The 24,401-nt window shown below is 44.7% G+C and overlaps 1 protein-coding gene across 1 annotated transcript in view; it reads right to left on the bottom strand.

The window, feature by feature from the left end:
* LOC143766878 (uncharacterized) overlaps positions 1-24,401 on the bottom strand; it is a 65,728-nt gene that overhangs the window by 19,269 nt on the left and 22,058 nt on the right. The window contains exons 2-6 of the mRNA XM_077254877.1: positions 10,115-10,264; positions 9,806-9,985; positions 9,599-9,722; positions 9,418-9,515; positions 9,135-9,225 (exon numbers count right to left, since the gene is read on the bottom strand). Coding sequence (XP_077110992.1) covers positions 9,135-9,225; positions 9,418-9,515; positions 9,599-9,722; positions 9,806-9,985; positions 10,115-10,192 — 571 coding nt within the window. The 5' untranslated portion in view covers positions 10,193-10,264. The remainder of the gene's footprint in view (positions 1-9,134; positions 9,226-9,417; positions 9,516-9,598; positions 9,723-9,805; positions 9,986-10,114; positions 10,265-24,401) is intronic.

The raw sequence follows: 24,401 nt of genomic DNA, 5'->3' as shown, positions 1-24,401 counted from the left end.
GTGATGTCATTATGCTTACTGCACCTCTAGAAGAATTCATTCAGGGAAGTATTTTGTACAATGCAGTCACTTTTGGGGGCTTATGCTGTTCTGGCACCTCAGGGGCTCTGACAATGTGACATGTCACCCACAAACAATTCCAGCAAAATCTGCTCTCCAATATGGCGCTCCTTCCCTTCTGAGCTCTGCTATGCGCCTGAACAGTGGTTTACCCCCACATATGGGGTGTCAGCATACTCAGGACAAATTGCATAACAACTTTTGGGGTCCAATTTCTCCAGTTACCCTTTGGAAAAAAATTGAGGGTGAAAAGATCATTTTTTGTGGAAAAAAATATGATTTTTTTATTTTCACCGCTCTACGTAATTAACCTTTGTGAAGCACTGGGGGTTCAAAGTTTCCATCACACATCTAGATAAGTTCCTTCGGGGTCTAATTTCCAAAATGAGGTCACTTGTTGGGGGTTTCCACTGTTTAGACACATCAGGGGCTCTTACAATGTGGCATGTCACTCACAAACAATTCCAGCAAAATCTGCTCTCCAAGAAGGCACTCCTTCCCTTCCAAGCTCTGCCATGCACCCAAACAGTAGTATTCCCCCACATATGGGGTTTCGGTATGCTCAGGAGAAATTGCACAACAAACAGTATGGAGCAATTTCTCCTGTTACACTTACAAAAATGCAAAATATGGAGATAAAAAGATTTGTGAAAAATATTTTTTTTTATTTCCATGGCTCTACATTATAAACTTCTGCGAGGCACCTGAGGGATCAAGGTGTTTCCAAAATGGTGTAACTTGTGGGGTGTTTCCACTGTTTAGGCAAACGCGACATGGCAACCACTGATTATTCCAGAATATTTTACATTCAAAAAGTCAAATGGCGCTCCTTTTCTTCCAAGCCCTGCCGTGCACCCAAACAGTAGATTTCCCCACATATGGGGTATCGGCATGCTCAGGAGAAATTACAAAACAAAATGTATAGTCCATTTTCTCCTGTTACCCTTGCGAAAGTTAAAAAATTAAAAAATAGGTCTAATGGAAAATTTTTGAGAAAGAAAATGTTTATTTTTTCCTTCCACATTCCATTCATTCCTTTGAAGCACCTGAAGGGTTAATAAACTTCTTGAATGTGGTTTTGAGCACCTTGAGGGGTGCAGGTTTTAGAATGGTGTCACTTTGGGGTATTTCATATCATATTGATCCCAAACTCACTTCAAATGTGATGTGGTCCTAAAAAAAAGGTTTTGCAAATTTTTTTTGTAAAAATTAGAAATCGCTGGTCAACTTTTAACCCTTATATTTTCCTAATCCAAAAACAAATTTGTTTCCAAAATTGTGCTGATGTAAACTAGACATGTGGGAAATGTCATTTATTAACTATTTTGTGTGATATGACTCTCTGATTTAAGAGCATAAATATAACAATTTTGAAAATTGCGAAATTTTCAAAATTTTCACCAAATTTTTATTTTTTTAACACATAAACGCAAGTTCTATCAGAGAAATTTTGTCACTATCATAAACTACAATATGTAATGAGAAAATAGTCTCAGAATCACCAGGATTCATTTAAGTGTTAGAGTTATGACCTCATAAAGTGACACTTGTCAGAATTGAAAAAATTGGTCCAATCATGAAGGCAAAAACAGGTTCTGGCGCGTAATATTTTGCTGCACAACCTTTTGAGGCAATCACAGCAATCAAACGATTCCTGTAACTGTCAATAAGACTTCTGCACCTCTCGACGGGTATTTTGGCCACTCAAGAGCAAACTGCTCCAGTTGTCTCGTGTCTGAAGGTTGCCTTTTCCAGACAGCATGTTTCAGCTCTTTCCAAAAATGCTCAATAGGTTTTAGGTAAGGGCTCATAGAGGGCCACTTCAGAATAGTCCAATGTTTTCCTCTTAGCCATTCTTGGGTGTTTTTAGCTGTGTGTTTTGGGTCATTATCCTGTTGTAAGACCCATGACCGTGACTGAGACCAAGCTTTCTGAAACTAGGCAGCACATTTCTCTCTAGAATCCCTTGATAGTCTTGAGATTTTATTGTGCCCTGCACAGATTCTAGACACCCTGTGCCAGATGCAGCAAAGCAACCCCAGAACATAACAGAGCCTCCTCCATGTTTCACAGTAGGGACAGTTTTCTTTTCTTAATATGCTTAATTTTTCCGTCTCTGACCATAGAGCTGATGTGCATTGCCAAAAAGTTCCATTTATGTCTCATCTGTCCATAGGACATTCTCCCAGAAGCTTTGGGGCTTGTCAACATGTAGTTTGGCAAATTCCAGTCTGGCTTTTTTAGGATTTTTTTCAAAAATGGTGTCATCCTTGTTCGTCTCCCATGAAATCCACTTTAGCTCATACAACTACAGATGGTGCAATCTGACACTGATGTTCCTTGAGCTTGAAGTTCACCTTTAATCTGTTTAGAAGCTTTTCTGCGCTCTTTTGTTACCATTCGTATCATCAGTCTCCATGATTTGCCATCAATTTTTCTCCTGCGGCCACATCTAGGAAGGTTGGCTACAGTCCCATGGATCTTACATTTCTGAATAATATGTGCAACTGTAGTCACAGGAACATCAAGCTGCTTGGAGATGGTCTTATAACTATTACCTTTAACATGTTTGTCTATAATTTTCTTTCTAATCTCAGACAACTCTTTCCCTCGCTTCCTCTGGTCCATGTTGAGTGTGATACACATCATGTTATCAAACAGCACAGTGAGTATCTGTAGCCCTATATACAGGCCACTCACTGATTCCAAGATTGTAGACACCCGTAATGCTAGTTAGTGGACACACCACGATTTAACATGTTCCTTTTGTCACATTATTTTCAGGGGTACCATCATTTCTGTCCATGCCTATTTCATGAGTTTTATTATTTTTTTTATGTTTGACTTTCATTTGTTCTTTTTCATAGATATTTTATTTCTTATTACTTGTCAGATTCAAGTTATTTCTGTCACCATTGTGGGTTTTTCTGTCATTAAACGAGGGGTACCAACAATTTTGACCACATATGTATAGATTATAACCCTCAAAGAATTAATTTATAAAATCAAATCACTTTATGAGGATTTCGACTATTCTGGTTTTCTGTCATTTAGTCATATAGTCATATTAAGGCTTCTGCATATGGTGTGTCCAATCTCATCTGGGATCTGTTGCTGCTGTCCAGCTGGAGTAATCTGCTCCCTACTTCAGCCAATTGGAAAGTACCACACCCTACTAAAGCTCAAAGCACATGGCCGGAATCTGCCAGAAACAGCGTTGTTCTCCTCTGGTTCAGTCCTCTGTGCTTAGCTTGTGACTTGTGTATTTGTTTCCTGTTGTGACCGTGGCCCGTTTACTGACTACTCTTGTGTCTTCTGATTCTGTATTCTGTCCTTCTGGTTCTGATCCAGGTACCTGACTATTCTTCTTGCCATCTAACACCGCAGAATAGCAGGTAACACCATGGTCCAAGCCTAGGGGTCCCAGTGTAAGTCCAGATCCATGTAATGGTGTTAAAGGGCGATGAGCAAGGCAATCCTTGGGATATGGAAAGCAGAGAAGATAGTGCCAAGCATGTTCATGGTGGAGATCTTTTGAGCTGCCAGTTGACCACGAACAGTGCTCCCAATACATTGTGTCTGCAAACTATTCCAGCTAGATCAGCATTCAAACAGCTAAATGGCACTCCTTCCCTTCTGAACACTGCCATGTGCCCAGAGAGTAGTGTACAATCGTATGTAGGGTATTGTGAGAAGCTGGAAAATAATTTGTAAGATCCATTTGTTTTCTATTATCCTTTGTGAATAATTCCAAAGTTATCACCACATAAAGTGACCACGTCAGATTGTAAAAATGGGGACATGATTAAGAACACAAAACTGGCTGCGGGAAGAGGATAAATCAGAGTATTCTGGACACTACTGTAATCAAAACCTGACTATAGACAATAACATCTACTGAAATGCTCAAACTGAACAGTCTCCATCAGTAATAAATGAGGAGCTAGTGGTGAAACCTCTCTGGGGGAATTAGAGCACGGGGCTCGGTGACTTCACAATCTAAACTATCGGAAGCTCCAATATTTTCTGTCAGATGAGTTTCAAGAAGAAATATTACACATTTATAGAGAACTGTGTATAATAGTGCAGAGCGGAGATGTCTTATAGGGAACCTGTCAGCAGGATTGTGCTCAGTGACTACAGACACTGTCAGGTCGGTGCCATTATACTGATTACACCGATACCTGGTGATGAAATCAGACTTGTTGTTTAATCTGTATTTGTAGTTTTCAGTTAATGAGATTCTCGTGCTCTGGGGCGGGGCTGTGGGCGGGGCTTTATGTGGTGCTCTGGGGCGGGGCTGTGGGCGGGGCTTTATGTGGTGCTCTGGGGCGGGGCTGTGGGCGGGGCTTTATGTGGTGCTCTGGGGCGGGGCTGTGGGCGGGGCTTTATGTGGTGCTCTGATTACTTATGCATCTGTATTGGCTTATGACAGGTCATAAGAGCGATGGCAGCGCCTGCGCAGTAGCATCTATAAGTAAGAGATGCTCTGGACAGATGCCACTGGTGTCATTTTGCTGGATGTAATTTTTTTTCTAAGCCTCCCAATAGCCACAATATTATAAGCATTATCAACAATAATATCAACACTATTATATACATTATGTAAAAATGGGGGCAGGACAGTGAGGGATCAGCGACCTGTCATAAGCCAATACAGATGAATATGTAATCAGAGCACCACATAAAGCCCCGCCCACAGCCCCGCCCCAGAGCACAACATAAAGCCCCGCCCCAGAGCAATACATAAAGCCCCACCCACAGCCCCACCCCAGAGCACCACATAAAGCCCCACATAAAGCCCCACCCAGAGCACAAAGCCCCGCCCACAGCCCCGCCCCAGAGCACGAGAATCTCATTAACTGAAAACTACAAATACAGATTACACAACAGTAAACCGGTGTTGCACTCATTTATGGTGGACCATTGGAGCTACTATGAATCCGGACCAGAAGATTAGAGAAAATAATATTGCTCCCCATTTCAGGAGAGATTGTGCAGTAATCTGAATTTCTTAGGATTAAAAACAATGTAATTTATGAGGTGGAGTGAATCCATGAAACCAGGGCTGGAGCCAACACATCTCCTGCAGGCGGGAATAAATGTATATTACAGCCATCAGCCGCGCCCAGCTCAGAGATATATCATGGCACCGGTGTGATGGGTTTATGTAGATTATCACAATCCTCCTGGAAGTTAGTCGGTTTTAATTTGCGTCTGGGGTCAGGCACGCGCATTCCTGCAGCAAAGCATTACGCAGCTAAGCATAAAGACGCCGCAGTTATTTCAACGGCCGGAAATTAACATCCATCTCCTCTCTTGGTACAATGGTACAATCTCTGCTTCCTGTCAACTGCTGCCTATCACCCTGCAACATTCCCTTTAATGGTACAATCTCTGCTTCCTGTCAACTGCTGCCTATCACCCTGCAACATTCCCTTTAATGGTACAATCTCTGCTTCCTGTCAACTGCTGCCTATCACCCTGCAACATTCCCTTTAATGGTACAATCTCTGCTTCCTGTCAACTGCTGCCTATCACCCTGCAACATTCCCTTTAATGGTACAATCTCTGCTTCCTGTCAACTGCTGCCTATCACCCTGCAACATTCCCTTTAATGGTACAATCTCTGCTTCTTGTCAACTGCTGCCTATTGGAGCGGCCCCCAGACGCAGGGCAGCGGGGTACTCGGTACCGGGTCTCTCTCGGTTCTGGGGATGTCACGGTGACCTGACCCGGTCCGTGGTCCTGCTAAGGGGTGCCCAATAAAAGGTGTAGGTGGTGGTGTAGGTCGCAGTAAATGACGAGGACACAGGGTTGCAATCTCTTTACCTCTTTACTGAAGGCTTCGGCATCCACAATCCAGAGCACTGCTCACAGGGCTGGCTGAGACCGGCCGGTCTGAAGGCACATCCAGAGTTCCCTTCGCAGGTGGGAATCAGCGTCTACCTTCTAGCGCCTGGGTGTTGTAGTACTTCCCCGCTGAGCACCACAGGATAGTCCTCACAACTGTCGTGTATGTTTCTGTTCTTTCTCTCCGTCCCCCAGATGATATGGATAGGATGCACCCGTATGACGGGGTAGGCCTGGAGTTATTTTATAGGGACCCTAGAGACGCCCCTCTCCCACAATTGCCTCCGTTGTCTTCATTAGGTGATTAAGGGGAGACAGCCAACCTATAATTAACTGCCCGGCCGTTGGTTCGAAGTAATGCGTAGAGTCTATTACATCCTCGGCGTTCCGACCGCCGGCTACGCGCCTCAGTAGGATGCTGCCGATCTCGGGGCACGACTCCTACTGGTCTTATCTCCTTTGTGCTGTGATCTCGTTTCTCACTTCTCCACAATATACTTCGCTTCGTGTCCTTTCTTAGGAGTCTGCCACTATAAGGCACAGGCACGGCTCCGTAATGATCTGTCTGTGCTAGGCCGCTGTCAGGATCCCACCCCTGACAGGTCCTCTCTCGAACTCTCCCCAGATACTTTCTTCCTAAATACCTATCCAACCCCCAGTTTTACCCATGTGTGAGGAGTGGCCTAGTAGATAGGACCTTTTGCTCCCCCTGGCGGCCGGAGTGTGAAGTGTAATGTGTGACTGTGATACCTGCAAGGTGAACTCTTTTAGTGCAATCAGACGTACCATCACTCCCCCTGGTGGAAGAGCGACGTTACTGCAAAGACCAGACTCTGGGGCGCTGCACCTATCACTCTGCAACATTCCCTTTAATGGTACAATCTCTGCTTCCTGTCAACTGCTGCCTATCGCCCTGCAACAATTCCTTTAATGTGCCTGCTGAATGATTGCTTAATTCATTTGTTGTATTGTATTACTCACTGCTGCACATCCATGCTGGGGTCACAGGAGATATTATCATGTGCAAGGTGTTAGAGCATATGGTTGTGGCCAGGCTCAGTGCCTTTGATGATGTAACCTCCCCTGGGGTGTTGGCCAATGCTAATTTATCCACAATCAGGTCCCACAATCCCTCTCACCTGATCCTTTACTCAGTCCTATAAATTTAGTAGCATCTTAAGGGGTGCACGCGTGTGGGGTCAGGCACGCACATTCCTGCAGCAAAGCATACAGACGCCGCAGTTATTTCAACGGCAGTTAGTCACGGCAGGAGTCAGGACCCCACTCTATGATCTGGCTCTTTTGGGTATGTCTGCTGAGTAAGCACTTCTTATTACTTGGACCTAGCTTTCTATTAACCCATCTTACTCCTTCACCATGTTTACATACGTATGCCCTTACAGTGCTTGCTCCACTAATCCTCGCCTTCGCTATCCACAATCACCAGCACCCTCTAACCAAATAATCATCTCCCCTTCATTCTTACCTCCCCACCTGTCGTCCTCTGCTGACCTGCTCCTTAACCTCAAATCTGTCCTAATAAAACATTATGCAAGTCGCCCACTGTCCTTCTCCCACCTGCTCTCCCTTTCTCTGCTTCTCCTCATTGCTGGTGACATATCTCCCAACCCTGGACCCCCACAGCTCATACCTCCCATGACTACCCCCTCCTATCGCTCCCTATGTAATACAAACTACCGCAATATTTCCAACATAAAACCCGTGCCCCTGACGCCCACCCCCCTGCTCCCTCTCTCTGGAGCACTCTGGAATACCAGCTCAATATGCAATAAGCTTCATGTCATTCATGACCTTTTTCTCTCCCGCAATCTTGTCTTCCTTGGCCTCACAGAAACATGGCTAACACCCTCTGACACAGCCTCCCCTGCTGCGCTGTGCTACGGCGGCCTCCACTTCACCCACACCCCTCGTCCCGGCAACAGACATGGTGGAGGAGTGGGCCTTCTCCTTTCTTCTAACTGCACCTTTAACCCAATCCCACCTCTACCCTTCCTTATCCTCCCCTCTTTTGATGGACAAGTGGAAATGGACCTATCATAGACTGATACTGGCACTCAGAAGATTGTGTGACACCCATTTCCTGTCTCTTTGGGTACTGTCACACATTGAAATTTCAATCGCTACGACGTTACGATTCGTGACGTTCTAGCGATATCGTTACGATATCGCTGTGTCTGACACGCTACTGCGATCAGACACCCTGCTGAGAATCGTACGTCGTAGCAGATCGTTTGGAACTTTCTTTCGTCGCTTGATCACCCGCTGACATCGCTGGATCGTTGTGTGTGACAGCGATCCAGCGATGTGTTCGCTTGTAACCAGGGTAAACATCGGGTAACTAAGCGCAGGGCCGCGCTTAGTAACCCGATGTTTACCCTGGTTACAAGCGTAAACGTAAAAAAACAAACCGTACATGCTCACCCGTCGGTGTCCTTCAGGTCCCTTGCCGTCTGCTTCCTGCTCTGAGTGCAGCCGTACAGTGAGAGCAGATCACAGCGGTGCTGCACTCTGCTCACTGTACGGCTGCACTCAGAGCAGGAAGCAGACGGCAAGGGACCTGAAGGACACCGACGGGTGAGTATGTACTGTTTGTTTTTTTACATTTACGCTGGTAACCAGGGTAAACATCGGGTTACTAAGCGCGGCCCTGCGCTTAGTTACCCGATGTTTACCCTGGTTACCCGGGGACTTCGGCATCGCTCCAGCGCCGTGATTGCAACGTGTGACCGCAGTCTACGACGCTGGAGCGATGATTATACGACGCTGCGACGTCACGAATCGTGCCGTCGCAGCGATGAAAATTTCAATGTGTGACGGTACCCTTTGTCTTGAGAATAATCTTCAGTTGTGTGCCTTAGCTGAGAAAGGAGTATACATCTAACTCTGTGTTCGGTGTGACTCTTTAAGCGCACACTCAGCCTATATTGGGTCAGGTACAAGCAATCATATAGATCTCGCTTTAAGGGATCACCCTCACACTAATAGCAGGGGGTAGGTGGATCCTCCAGGTTGTAAGTTCTATAGTAAAGGGCTCTCAATGCCCAAAGTCATTAGAACAATTTTGGGTGGAGGAGAATGTTGTGGTCTAGAGGCAGAATGGTGATCATGGTAATACGGCCGGACTACACCACCGATAAAGCAGCCACAGCCGGTGATGAGAAGAATCTGTGACCTCTCTGCATTTAGTGGTTACTACTCACCTGGGTAGTCATATGTGGGAATCTCCTCTTTACACCGCTCATCCCCCCTCACATATGTCTCTGTAGTATTAATATGGGTCAGATCTTCACCCTGAAACAAATATAAAAGTCACCGACAGATGGAGAAGTCCCATCTATGATCAGCTCTAATCCTGCCATCTCCACCGTTCTCATTACACAAGTATAAAACATATAATACTGGTGGATAAAACAAGACTGAGCACAAGACCTTCACCGGAGTCTACACATCATAGGGGAGATCTCCTGACACCTCTCCATCTACCTGATGATCCTGAGGAGCACTGGGATCTTCTTGGTTACAGTCCTGTGGAAGAAGAGGACGGGGACATCTCTCTGGTGTTGTCCTCTTACTGGATAGATCTGGAGGAAACACATACAGGGAGTGAATTCATTCTTTACATACAGATAATTATAGGCCGTGTGTATTTAGTCCTGTCTATTACCTGGAGATGTGAGGGGCTGGGGAACCTCCATTATGACATTCTTGTACAGATCTCTGTGTCCTTCTAAATACTCCCACTCCTCCATGGAGAAATAGACAGCGACATCCTGACACCTTATAGGAACCTGACACATACAATGATACCGTCATCCCCCCGATCCCTTCATAGTGTTACTGTATAATGTCCCAGCATTCCCAGCAGTGTCACCTCTCCAGTCAGCAGCTCAATCATCTTGTAGATGAGTTCTAGGATCTTCTGGTCATTGATGTCCTCATGGATCAGGGGGTGAGGTGGAGGCCCCATGATTGGGCTCAGGGGTCTTCCCCATCCCTCAGACACAGGGTCCTGACAGCGATCACTAGAGGTCTTCTTCACCACAGTGTAATCCTGGTAATGGAGAGACACATTAATAAATCTCACTACAGACATTTCCAGAGTCCTCACCTCTCCAGTTCTGTCCATCTGTTATTGCCATAGATAAGAATGATGTAACGTGACGTCATCAGAATCTCTCACCTCTCCAGTAAGCCGGAAGAGGATCTCTAGGGTGAGGTGTAATATCCTCTCCGCCATCTTGTCTCTGTCCATATCCATCTTTGATGGGTAAATCAGGAAAATTCTCTTTTGTAGAAGATCTTCACTGAGAGGATCCGATATTGTAGAGACCTGAATGAGAAGATGAGCCGATGTAACATCATAAGAATCCTGTGTAATAATACAATTACTGGAGATAATAAGGGAAACATATGAGGAGATTTATTATTTTACAGTATTTAGTTTCCTTCTTTACATATACTAATAAAACCTATATATTTAGGCCACAGACAACAAGCAGTTTCCTCCTCGGAGTCGGCAGCTGAATACGTTCCTCATAGACTCATCTTCCATAACACTAATTCTGGTCTCATTTACCGACCCTGGAATCGGCATTAGCAATACTGCAGGAGATATTCATTACAGGCGACAGGAGAAATAACTACTTCATGATGAGGACGACATCTTCATCTTCTACTACGGCTCTAGAGACATATGTGGCCAGAGTCGGTCACTGACTCCATCACCACCGGCCTCTATATGAAGGTTTCCCGTCTTCCCCGCACTGTAATCTTCTATCACGTTAGATCTCAGCTCTGATTCACACACAGAAGTTTGAGGCTTTTAGAAAAACTTTTTTGTTTCCACAATCAATGCAGATAGGAATTATCCGATTCCAAAGTCTCCATGTACAGTGATTTATGGGGTTTATATCTGGCCTTAGGTTTTCCGATATTACAGAAAAGACAACAGAAAAAAACAGATATTGAAATATTTCTAAAGAAAATTGGCTCCAACAATTCTTGTAATTTCCCGATATCTTCCCTCCGACTATCAACCACATTTGGACCTGAAAACCCACCTCTTCAGGAAAGCCTACAGCCTGCACTGACTCTGCTGCCTCTTCACTAACAACGGAGCTGTTGCAACCCCCCCAACCTATTGTCTCCTTCCCCACCATCCTGAAGAATGTAAGCCCACAAGGGCAGGGTCCTCGCCCCTCTGTATCAGTCTGTAATTGTTAGTTTGCTTACTGTAAGTGATATTTGTATGGAACCCCCCCTCATGTACAGCACCATGGAATCAATGGTGACATATAAATAAATAATAGTATACGGGCACTGGACTATGGGATGGAGGATGTGTGATGATCTCCCGCTTCGACTACTGCAACATCCTTTTCTGTGGCCTCCCTGCTAAAACCCTTGCACCTCTCCAGTCCATTATTAACTCTGCTGCCCGACTAATTCATCTCTCTCCTCGCTACTCCTCCGCTTCTGCCCTCTGCAAATCTCTTCACTGGCTCCTATTCCCTCTTGCCTTGTCCATATATGGTTTGGTCCAGTAGCCCATTTATCATCAGATTGTCCTGGTTCCTCAACATCTGACGCGGACCTTGTTAATCCAGGTGACGTCTGAGCCGGCATGACTCTCTTTGCTCCTGACACTCATGTTTATTGAGGCAGGCACCATAGTGTTATAGACAACTACTGGTATATTATGTCCAACAGGGCAGAGCCAGGATTTGAACCCCAGTCTCCCACATTGGTGGCTGTGATTTTACTAAATGCGGCACATGTATTGCCGGCTTCTATTATATCTTTTACCGAATGTTACCGACTTTTTCTGATCTTAAGAAAAATGCTCGTGTTACCGATCATGAATCCGAATGTACCATATTTGTGCCAAATTTACGTTTGGCAATCGTTTTCAGAACATATTCGCTTATCTCTAATTATGGCCACCACAACCTGCTGCACAAAATAAAAACCCCCACTCAGTATGGAGGCATTTACAGTTCATCACAACCCCAGTATAATGGCCCCTACCAGCCACACATTCAGTATGAGAGTCCCAACAGCTCTTCTCTTAATATGATGCCCCCACAATTCCTGATATTTGAAAAAAAACCACACACTACTCAGCCAACCCGGTTCCTGAGGAGCGCTGCTCTGGTCTGTGCGGTGTGAGTACTGAGGCTCCGTACTACAGGTGTGATGTAGTGACGTCATTGTGCCTGCAGTGCACGGAGTCTCAGACTCAGAAGTGAAGGCTGAATGGTGGATCAGGAGCTTTCCACTCCCTGATTCACTAATCTATTCAGCGGTATCACCGTCATGGGAGTGTGGATATCGCTGAAATTGTGATGATGGGAAGGAGAGGGTGACCAATACCACACCCCACTGAGCCCTGTCAATTCATAGGCATCATGGAATTATAAAGAAAGGGTGCACCCTAGCTGTATACTGACTATAAATAGGGGTGCAGTGCCTAGTCCAATGATATATATGGCCACAACAAAGAAGAAGAAGAAAGATTGGACTAAAACAGGCCCGCACATCCACATAATGTAGAAAAATATAGCAAACGTTTTATTGAACACCACAACAAACAGCATAAAAACATTTAAAATGCACAAATATGTACACAACACCCCAATTAAATTGAATATGCAGAACAAAGTGTGTATATATTACACTAATATGCCCAACAGAACTAGCACATATGCACCAACATAATTGCCAAGACCTTAGGGGACCCTCAGAGTGAACCAAGCAATGATAGAAAAGGTCCAAAACAATATGTGATGGGTCCCTATGCTCTAAAATAAGATAAGGTAACAAGGAGACAAGGTAAGACTACTGAATGTGCAGAAAACGGCATCATGCCATAAATACTCAGCTAGATCAGGATCAAGTCGGAGCCACAAAAATGTGAGGCTGTAGGAGTCACCTAAGCCCGAATACCGAAAATGGTCGGCATGAAATGCAGATGGGGTGTGAGGAACTGGCCCCACGCGTATCACTGCCGCAGCAGCTTCGTCAGAGGAAGTGAGTGCTGTGGTGAACCACCCACGTTATATATAGAACATGATTACCTTAAGTGCCCACCGTTGTGTCGCCTCAAGGAAGGGAGACATGAACCGCGATGTGCGCGCCGGCCGGAAATGGAAAGGAGCTTTATAGACGATGTCTTTATCCTCTGGAGAGGTACAGAAGGGGAGTGTATTGAATTTTTCAATGTTCTAAATTCTAACCCCTACAACATCTTCCTTACTTATTCCATCTCTGACAGAGAAATCACCTTTCTGGACCTGAAGATTTTTCCTTATGAGAATCGCCTGGCAACTAATCTATTCCGAAAACCTACGGCAACTAATGCACTTCTGGAATTTTCGAGTTTTCATCCCTGGCACACCAAGGTGGGTGTGCCCACAGGGCAGTTTTTACGTGTGAGACGTAAGTGTACCCGTGATTGCGATTTCTCGGCCCAGGCCCGGGATCTGTCGTTTCGCTTTAAGCAAAGGGATTACCCTCGAAGTGTCATCTCTACAGCTTATCAAAGAGCGAGAAAACAGGATCAGAAGTCACTCCTATCATCTGGAAGACAAAGCCAGGAGACACAGACTAGATTTATCACGGACTTTAATAACAGCTGGAAGCAGGTCAGTGATATTCTATTTAAACATTGGCCAATTTTACGAGCGGACCATCAAACGATGGAAGTTACGAGTGACAGACCTTTCATGACAGCCAGACGGGCACCAAATCTGAGAGATATACTCATGAGGAGCCATTTTAAAAGGTCTACGATGAGGTTGAATAGAGGCATTATTCTCAGAGGCTCATTTCCATGCGGGGGGTGTAACATTTGTCCCCACATGGCTCCGACTCGCGACCTCTTTGTCCATCCTACACTTCTTAGCAGACATCCCCTAAAAGCATATATCAACTGCAGATCTGGGGATGTAATTTATGCCCTCATTTGCCCGTGTGAAATGGTGTACGTTGGGCAAACTTCGCAAGAACTGAGGAAACGCACACAGAAACATTTCCACGATACATCTAGCGACCTCAGATCTTAAGAGGGGCAGAACCCTCACCCCAGTGGCTGAGCATTTTTTAACTAAACACGGGGGTTCTTCGACTAATCTTAGGATGGTGGGCTTGCAAAAACTCACCCCCAATGAGAGAGGAGACAGTCACAAGCTCCTCTTACAAATTGAGTCCAGATGGATTTTTGAGCTACAATCAGTGGCTCCCTCTGGCCTAAATGAAGAACTTCTCTTCACGGGGTTTTTAGGTAGTTGAACCTCTTCAGGAACCTCTACTGTTTCATCCGTATTGTATTAATGCTATTTTTCCTCCATTTGTATCATTTTTAGCCTCTTCTGGTGGTTATATCTATTCACTCGGACCTATGATTCTGCATGCTGGATATCACGTGCTCTCCTGTACATGACCTATGGATATTCTGGTTTCTTGATTACCCTAACAGTGAGGAGGTTGGGACTTTTGACCCCCATGAGCCTGGATCCGGAAGGACGTGACTATTGGATGTGTTCTCGTTGGGATTACCCTTTGGAGGAATTAATGGAACAGAGAATTGAGACATCTCTTCACCTTATGAACAATGGACTTATTGGCTTGGTCTCCGGGGACACTATTACGTGCACTCTTTTGACGTACAAGAAGAGAACTTGGTGGACATTATAGCCAGTTTGATTTGTGCCTTTTGTGAGTCCTGTGTCCAAAAACAGAGATAATATCTTGATTATGTGTCTCTTTCTGTAATATACTAGACATTTTCATACTGTCTCCCCTGTATTTGTATTTTTATTTACTTTTGGGGAATCATTTGATGACCATCTGGCTTGCATGCATATTTACATTTGTCTGTTTTCTCATGTACTAATTACATAATTTATTCCCTTGCTATATAGGTTGCCTCATGTTCCTCCTGTGTCTCTGGGGCCCGTATTTGCGCTATATTTTACTTTATTCTGGTGCGATGATTGCACTGTATGTCTTTATCCTTCCTACCCGGTTTTTCTCCTCTGCTTGGCGCTTGCGCAACATGGCTCATTACTGGAGCCGTGTGTGCGCATGCGCAACTCTTTCTCCATGGAGATTCTTATGATTTCCGCCTAGCTCCTTTCCATTTCCGGCTGGCGCGCACATCGCGGTTCATGTCTCCCTTCCTTGAGGCGACACAACGGTGGGCACTTAAGGTAATCATGTTCTATATATAACGTGGGCGGTTCACCACAGCACTCACTTCCCCTGATGAAGCTGCTGCGGCAGCGATACGCGTGGGGCCAGTTCCTCACACTCCATCTGCATTTCATGCCGACCATTTTCGGTATGCGGGCTTAGGTGACTCCTACAGCCTCACATTTTTATGGCTCCGACTTGCTCCTGATCTAGCTGAGTATTTATGGCATGATGCCGTTTTCTGCACATTCAGCAGTCTTATCTTGCCTCCTTGTTACCTTATCTTATTTTAGAGCATAGGGACCCATCACATATTGTTTTGGACCTTTTCCATCATTGCTTGGTTCACTCTGAGGGTCCCCTAAGGTCTTGGCAATTATGTTGGTGCATATGTGCTAGTTCTGTTGAGCATATTAGTGTAATATATTCACACTTTATTCTGCATATTCAATTTAATTGGGGTGTTGTGTACATATTTGTGCATTTTAAATGTTTTTATGCTGTTTGTTGTGGTGTTCAATAAAATGTTTGCTATATTTTTCTACATTATGTGGTTGTGCGGGCCTGTTTTAGTTTAATCTTTCTTCTTCTTCTTTGTTGTGGCCATATATATCATTGGACTAGGCACTGCACCCCTATTTATAGTCAGTATACAGCTAGGGTGCACCCTTTCTTTATAATTCCATGCTCATTGTTTAGCCCTGTGTTCCAGGGCAATTTTCCAAGGGTTGCACACACCAATTTAGGTGGTGCTGTTGAGAGATATTTACTCATATTTTCTGATTTATTTACCTTGTGTGGCTCAGACATTGTCAGTTGGTGCCATGGATTGGGAGGCCCGAGAGGCGTCTTGGCGGGCTAAATCTTCCAGTATTTTTGAGGGTACAGGAGCTTCCACGGCTCATGTTGAAAGTAGTGGTTTTTCTGCACTCTGTTCCGATATAACCAGGGCTCACAAGACGTGTGTCAGACTCTGGTGGAATGTGAGAAGTTTAGAGGAGTACATTAAATCTGGCTATATCCCCAGGGGACTCCATATACCGATTTTCCCAGCTTGGGAACCTTCTGACATGTTTCAACAGCATTGGGAACAGGGACTAACACGTTGCTCTATTATCCTGATGAATCTATTACTTGAACACGATAGAACGCTTTTTGCATCTACTAAAACTTTGGTTAGAGATCTGGAAACTAAATTGGCAGTATTTGATGAAGGCCAAATTATGACCTTCAAGAGTAAATTGAAGGATACGCTTGACAAATATGAAACTGAAGTGACATAACGTAAACATAAGAAGTTCCAGAGGGATAAGACGGATTTCGAACAAAAGATGGCATATAAGTGGAGACACACGGGTAACGCCTGTCGTCCAAGAGTAAACAGGGACTATTCTTCATCGCTGGTTACGACTTCCCCTCGCAGGGAGGAAAGTTCCAGTGATTTTTTATCTTCAACCGGGAGCGAGGTAGACCACGGACCAGACGGGGAGGAAAACGTAAGAAACGTACAAAGAAGACCAACCCGCTACAGAGGCCACAGATCTCCTTACCGTCACAAGTATCCCACCAGACGGAAGTAGCGGATTTGGATGTTCCCTGTCGAGACACCCCAGAATACGAGTCCAACTCCACGGCATTACAGGTAATCAACCTCTCCGATCATCATCTTACATCTGCCGAGTTGTCTGCTCTCCAAAAGGGAGATATTCTGCAGACGATTCCTATGGATGAACGCCAAACGTTTCAGGATTTGCTGGCTCTACTAGAGGAAAATGAAACGAGGTCTACTAGAAGGAAGTTCCCGTACCGGAATAAATCTGCTAAAACACCATCCTTCACCCTGGTGCCGGCTATAAAGATATTCTTTGAGGTGGTCAAGCGGGACATATTGGCTATGCCAGCTCGGGTAAGTGGCCCTTCTAATTTAAAATTAGAAGAAAAACGAGCTCTAACTGCCCTACAAAACAACAGTGGGTTTACCATTAAAGAGGCGGAAAAAGGGGGCAACGTATTGTTGTGGTCCACTCAATTGTATGAGGTTGAAGCCAAACGACAACTTAATAATGCCCAGTACTATCAAAAGCTTCCTTCTGACCCTACATCCGTGTTCCTCTTAAAATTTGAACGACTCCTTTGCAGGGCCCTACAGCTTGCCATCATCACCCCACAAGAGAAACAGTATCTGTGGGAGGAAAATCCAGTTACAGCAACATTTTATATGTTGCCGAAGATACACAAAGACAGCACAAGGCCTCCCGGTAGACCTATAGTCTCAAGTGTCGGCAGCATGTGTGAAAGGGCGGGTGAGTACCTGGATTTCTTCCTTCAACCTATTGCCTCTTCTCTCCCTTCATATGTTCGTGACTCTTCACATTTTATTGAACTATGTGATCAGGTTGAACTCCATGAGGATTTCCTATTAATAACGTGCGACATGGAATCTTTGTATTCTAACATTGGTCACAAAGATGGAACAGAGGCGGTAGCTTATTTTCTGTACAAGAACAATTCCACGGATAGAGGGCATGATTTTTCTTTTTTACTTGATCTTTTGACATTTCTCCTTCACCATAATTTTTTTCTCTTTGATAGTCTATTATTTACAGCGATCAGGCGTGGCGATGGGCGCAAAATGTGCACCAGCCTATGCTAACACCTTTTTAGGCTGGTGGGAGGAGAAATTCGTCTACCCTTTACCCTCCTTCGCTGCCCACGTACACGCCTGGTTTCGCTTTATAGACGATGTCTTTATCCTCTGGAGAGGTACAGAAGGGGAGTGTATTGCATTTTTTAATGTTCTAAATTCTAACCCCTACAACATCTTCCTTACTTATTCCATCTCTGACAGAGAAATCACCTTTCTGGACCTGAAGATTTTTCGTTATGAGAATCGCCTGGCGACGAATCTATTCCGAAAACCTACGGCAACTAATGCACTTCTGGAATTTTCCAGTTTTCATCCCTGGCACACCAAGGTGGGTGTGCCCACAGGGCAGTTTTTACGTGTGAGACGTAACTGTACCCGTGATTGCGATTTCTCGGCCCAGGCCCGGGATCTGTCGTTTCGCTTTAAGCAAAGGGGTTACCCTCGACGTGTCATCTCTACAGCTTATCAAAGAGCGAGAGGACAGGATCAGAAGTCACTTCTATCATCTGGAAGACAACGCCAGGAGACACAGACTAGATTTATCACGGACTTTAATAACAGCTGGAAGCAGGTCAGTGATATTCTATTTAAACATTAGCCAATTTTAAGAGCGGACCATCAAACGATGGAAGTTACGAGTGACAGACCTTTCATGACAGCCAGACGGGCACCAAATCTGAGAGATATACTCACGAGGAGCCATTTAAAAAGGTCTACGGTGAGGTTGAATAGAGGCATTATTCTCAGAGGCTCATTTCCATGCGGGGGGTGTAACATTTGTCCCCACATGGCTCCGACTCACGACCTCTTTGTCCATCCTACACTTCTTAGCAGACATCCCCTAAAAGCATATATCAACTGCAGATCTGGGGATGTAATTTATGCCCTCATTTGCCCGTGTAAAATGGTGTACGTTGGGCAAACTTCGCAAGAACTGAGGAAACGCACACAGAAACATATTTCCACGATACATCTAGCGACCTCAGATCTTAAGAGGGGCAGAACCCTCACCCCAGTGGCTGAGCATTTTTTAACTAAACACGGGGGTTCTTCGACTAATCTTAGGATGGTGGGCTTGCAAAAACTCACCCCCAATGAGAGAGGAGACAGTCACAAGCTCCTCTTACAAATTGAGTCCAGATGGATTTTTGAGCTACAATCAGTGGCTCCCTCTGGCCTAAATGAAGAACTTCTCTTCACGGGGTTTTTAGGTAGTTGAACCTCTTCAGGAACCTCTACTGTTTCATCCGTGTTGTATTAATGCTATTTTTCCTCCATTTGTATAATTTTTAGCCTCTTCTGGTGGTTATATCTATTCACTCGGACCTATGATTCTGCATGCTGGATATCACGTGCTCTCCTGTACATGACCTATGGATATTCTGGTTTCCTGATTACCCTAACAGTGAGGAGGTTGGGACTTTTGACCCCCATGAGCCTGGATCCGGAAGGACGTGACTATTGGATGTGTTCTCGTTGGGATTACCCTTTGGAGGAATTAACGGAACAGAGAATTGAGACATCTCTTCACCTTATGAACAATGGACTTACTGGCTTGGTCTCCGTGGACACTATTACGTGCACTCTTTTGACGTACAAGAAGAGAACTTGGTGGACATTATAGCCAGTTTGATTTGTGCCTTTTGTGAGTCCTGTGTCCAAAAACAGAGATAATATCTTGATTATGTGTCTCTTTCTGTAATATACTAGACATTTTCATACTGTCTCCCCTGTATTTGTATTTTTATTTACTTTTGGGGAATCATTTGATGACCATCTGGCTTGCATGCATATTTACATTTGTCTGTTTTCTCATGTACTAATTACATAATTTATTCCCTTGCTATATAGGTTGCCTCATGTTCCTCCTGTGTCTCTGGGGCCCGTATTTGCGCTATATTTTACTTTATTCTGGTGCGATGATTGCACTGTATGTCTTTATCCTTCCTACCCGGTTTTTCTCCTCTGCTTGGCGCTTGCGCAACATGGCTCATTACTGGAGCCGTGTGTGCGCATGCGCAACTCTTTCTCCATGGAGATTCTTATGATTTCCGCCTAGCTCCTTTCCATTTCCGGCTGGCGCGCACATCGCGGTTCATGTCTCCCTTCCTTGAGGCGACACAACGGTGGGCACTTAAGGTAATCATGTTCTATATATAACGTGGGCGGTTCACCACAGCACTCACTTCCCCTGATGAAGCTGCTGCGGCAGCGATACGCGTGGGGCCAGTTCCTCACACCCCATCTGCATTTCATGCCGACCATTTTCGGTATGCGGGCTTAGGTGACTCCTACAGCCTCACATTTTTATGGCTCCGACTTGCTCCTGATCTAGCTGAGTATTTATGGCATGATGCCGTTTTCTGCACATTCAGCAGTCTTATCTTGCCTCCTTGTTACCTTATCTTATTTTAGAGCATAGGGACCCATCACATATTGTTTTGGACCTTTTCCATCATTGCTTGGTTCACTCTGAGGGTCCCCTAAGGTCTTGGCAATTATGTTGGTGCATATGTGCTAGTTCTGTTGAGCATATTAGTGTAATATATTCACACTTTATTCTGCATATTCAATTTAATTGGGGTGTTGTGTACATATTTGTGCATTTTAAATGTTTTTATGCTGTTTGTTGTGGTGTTCAATAAAATGTTTGCTATATTTTTCTACATTATGTGGTTGTGCGGGCCTGTTTTAGTTTAATCTTTCTTCTTCTTCTTTGTTGTGGCCATATATATCATTGGACTAGGCACTGCACCCCTATTTATAGTCAGTATACAGCTAGGGTGCACCCTTTCTTTATAATTCCATGCTCATTGTTTAGCCCTGTGTTCCAGGGCAATTTTCCAAGGGTTGCACACACCAATTTAGGTGGTGCTGTTGAGAGATATTTACTCATATTTTCTGATTTATTTACCTTGTGTGGCTCAGACATTGTCAGTTGGTGCCATGGATTGGGAGGCCCGAGAGGCGTCTTGGCGGGCTAAATCTTCCAGTATTTTTGAGGGTACAGGAGCTTCCACGGCTCATGTTGAAAGTAGTGGTTTTTCTGCACTCTGTTCCGATATAACCAGGGCTCACAAGACGTGTGTCAGACTCTGGTGGAATGTGAGAAGTTTAGAGGAGTACATTAAATCTGGCTATATCCCCAGGGGACTCCGTATACCGATTTTCCCAGCTTGGGAACCTTCTGACATGTTTCAACAGCATTGGGAACAGGGACTAACACGTTGCTCTATTATCCTGATGAATCTATTACTTGAACACGATAGAACGCTTTTTGCATCTACTAAAACTTTGGTTAGAGATCTGGAAACTAAATTGGCAGTATTTGATGAAGGCCAAATTATGACCTTCAAGAGTAAATTGAAGGATACGCTTGACAAATATGAAACTGAAGTGACATAACGTAAACATAAGAAGTTCCAGAGGGATAAGACGGATTTCGAACAAAAGATGGCATATGTGGAGACACACGGGTAACGCCTGTCGTCCAAGAGTAAACAGGGACTATTCTTCATCGCTGGTTACGACTTCCCCTCGCAGGGAGGAAAGTTCCAGTGATTTTTTATCTTCAACCGGGAGCGAGGTAGACCACGGACCAGACGGGGAGGAAAACGTAAGAAACGTACAAAGAAGACCAACCCGCTACAGAGGCCACGGATCTCCTTACCGTCACAAGTATCCCACCAGACGGAAGTAGCGGATTTGGATGTTCCCTGTCGAGACACCCCAGAATACGAGTCCAACTCCACGGCATTACAGGTAATCAACCTCTCCGATCATCATCTTACATCTGCCGAGTTGTCTGCTCTCCAAAAGGGAGATATTCTGCAGACGATTCCTATGGATGAACGCCAAACGTTTCAGGATTTGCTGGCTCTACTAGAGGAAAATGAAACGAGGTCTACTAGAAGGAAGTTCCCGTACCGGAATAAATCTGTTAAAACACCATCCTTCACCCTGGTGCCGGCTATAAAGATATTCTTTGAGGTGGTCAAGCGGGACATATTGGCTATGCCAGCTCGGGTAAGTGGCCCTTCTAATTTAAAATTAGAAGAAAAACGAGCTGTAACTGCCCTACAAAACAACAGAGGGTTTACCATTAAAGAGGCGGAAAAAGGGGGCAACGTATTGTTGTGGTCCACTCAATTGTATGAGGTTGAAGCCAAACGACAACTTAATAATGCCCAGTACTATCAAAAGCTTCCTTCTGACCCTACATCCGTGTTCCTCTTAAAATTTGAACGACTCCTTTGCAGGGCCCTACAGCTTGCCATCATCACCCCACAAGAGAAACAGTATCTGTGGGAGGAAAATCCAGTTACAGCAACATTTTATATGTTGCCGAAGATACACAAAGACAGCACAAGGCCTCCCGGTAGACCTATAGTCTCAAGTGTCGGCAGCATGTGTGAAAGGGCGGGTGAGTACCTGGATTTCTTCCTTCAACCTATTGCCTCTTCTCTCCCTTCATATGTTCGTGACTCTTCACATTTTATTGAACTATGTGATCAGGTTGAACTCCATGAGGATTTCCTATTAACAACGTGCGACATGGAATCTTTGTATTCTAACATTGGTCACAAAGATGGAACAGAGGCGGTAGCTTATTTTCTGTACAAGAACAATTCCATGGATAGAGGGCATGATTTTTCTTTTTTACTTGATCTTTTGATATTTCTCCTTCACCATAATTTTTTTCTCTTTGATAGAGTCTATTATTTACAGCGATCAGGCGTGGCGATGGGCGCGAAATGTGCACCAGCCTATGCTAACACCTTTTTAGGCTGGTGGGAGGAGAAATTCGTCTACCCTTTACCCTCCCTCGCTGCCCACGTACACGCCTGGTTTCGCTTTATAGACGATGTCTTTATCCTCTGGAGAGGTACAGAAGGGGAGTGTATTGAAATTTTTAATGTTCTAAATTCTAACCCCTACAACATCTTCCTTACTTATTCCATCTCTGACAGAGAAATCACCTTTCTGGACCTGAAGATTTTTCGTTACGAGAATCGCCTGGCGACGAATCTATTCCGAAAACCTACGGCAACTAATGCACTTCTGGAATTTTCCAGTTTTCATCCCTGGCACACCAAGGTGGGTGTGCCCACAGGGCAGTTTTTACGTGTGAGACGTAACTGTACCCGTGATTGCGATTTCTCGGCCCAGGCCCGGGATCTGTCGTTTCGCTTTAAGCAAAGGGGTTACCCTCGACGTGTCATCTCTACAGCTTATCAAAGAGCGAGAGGACAGGATCAGAAGTCACTTCTATCATCTGGAAGACAACGCCAGGAGACACAGACTAGATTTATCACGGACTTTAATAACAGCTGGAAGCAGGTCAGTGATATTCTATTTAAACATTGGCCAATTTTAAGAGCGGACCATCAAACGATGGAAGTTACGAGTGACAGACCTTTCATGACAGCCAGACGGGCACCAAATCTGAGAGATATACTCACGAGGAGCCATTTAAAAAGGTCTACGGTGAGGTTGAATAGAGGCATTATTCTCAGAGGCTCATTTCCATGCGGGGGGTGTAACATTTGTCCCCACATGGCTCCGACTCACGACCTCTTTGTCCATCCTACACTTCTTAGCAGACATCCCCTAAAAGCATATATCAACTGCAGATCTGGGGATGTAATTTATGCCCTCATTTGCCCGTGTAAAATGGTGTACGTTGGGCAAACTTCGCAAGAACTGAGGAAACGCACACAGAAACATATTTCCACGATACATCTAGCGACCTCAGATCTTAAGAGGGGCAGAACCCTCACCCCAGTGGCTGAGCATTTTTTAACTAAACACGGGGGTTCTTCGACTAATCTTAGGATGGTGGGCTTGCAAAAACTCACCCCCAATGAGAGAGGAGACAGTCACAAGCTCCTCTTACAAATTGAGTCCAGATGGATTTTTGAGCTACAATCAGTGACTCCCTCTGGCCTAAATGAAGAACTTCTCTTCACGGGGTTTTTAGGTAGTTGAACCTCTTCAGGAACCTCTACTGTTTCATCCGTGTTGTATTAATGCTATTTTTCCTCCATTTGTATCATTTTTAGCCTCTTCTGGTGGTTATATCTATTCACTCAGACCTATGATTCTGCATGCTGGATATCACGTGCTCTCCTGTACATGACCTATGGATATTCTGGTTTCCTGATTACCCTAACAGTGAGGAGGTTGGGACTTTTGACCCCCATGAGCCTGGATCCGGAAGGACGTGATTATTGGATGTGTTCTCGTTGGGATTACCCTTTGGAGGAATTAACGGAACAGAGAATTGAGACATCTCTTCACCTTATGAACAATGGACTTATTGGCTTGGTCTCCATGGACACTATTACGTGCACTCTTTTGACGTACAAGAAGAGAACTTGGTGCACATTATAGCCAGTTTGATTTGTGCCTTTTGTGAGTCCTGTGTCCAAAAACAGAGATAATATCTTGATTATGTGTCTCTTTCTGTAATATACTAGACATTTTCATACTGTCTCCCCTGTATTTGGGAGGTAAGTGTTCACACCAGGCAGTCAGTGTAGTTACCCATTCGATCTGAGATTACCTTGACGTTTGGTGAATGGGCTCACAACGTTTGGCCAAATCTTGTGCTAAAAATCTCATGTGT

The sequence above is a fragment of the Ranitomeya variabilis genome, chromosome 4 (assembly GCF_051348905.1).
Source record: "Ranitomeya variabilis isolate aRanVar5 chromosome 4, aRanVar5.hap1, whole genome shotgun sequence".
Taxonomy (NCBI): Eukaryota; Metazoa; Chordata; class Amphibia; order Anura; family Dendrobatidae; genus Ranitomeya; species Ranitomeya variabilis.
Note: the sequence above shows the minus strand (reverse complement) of the source record. Positions and strands in the feature narration are given on the sequence as shown.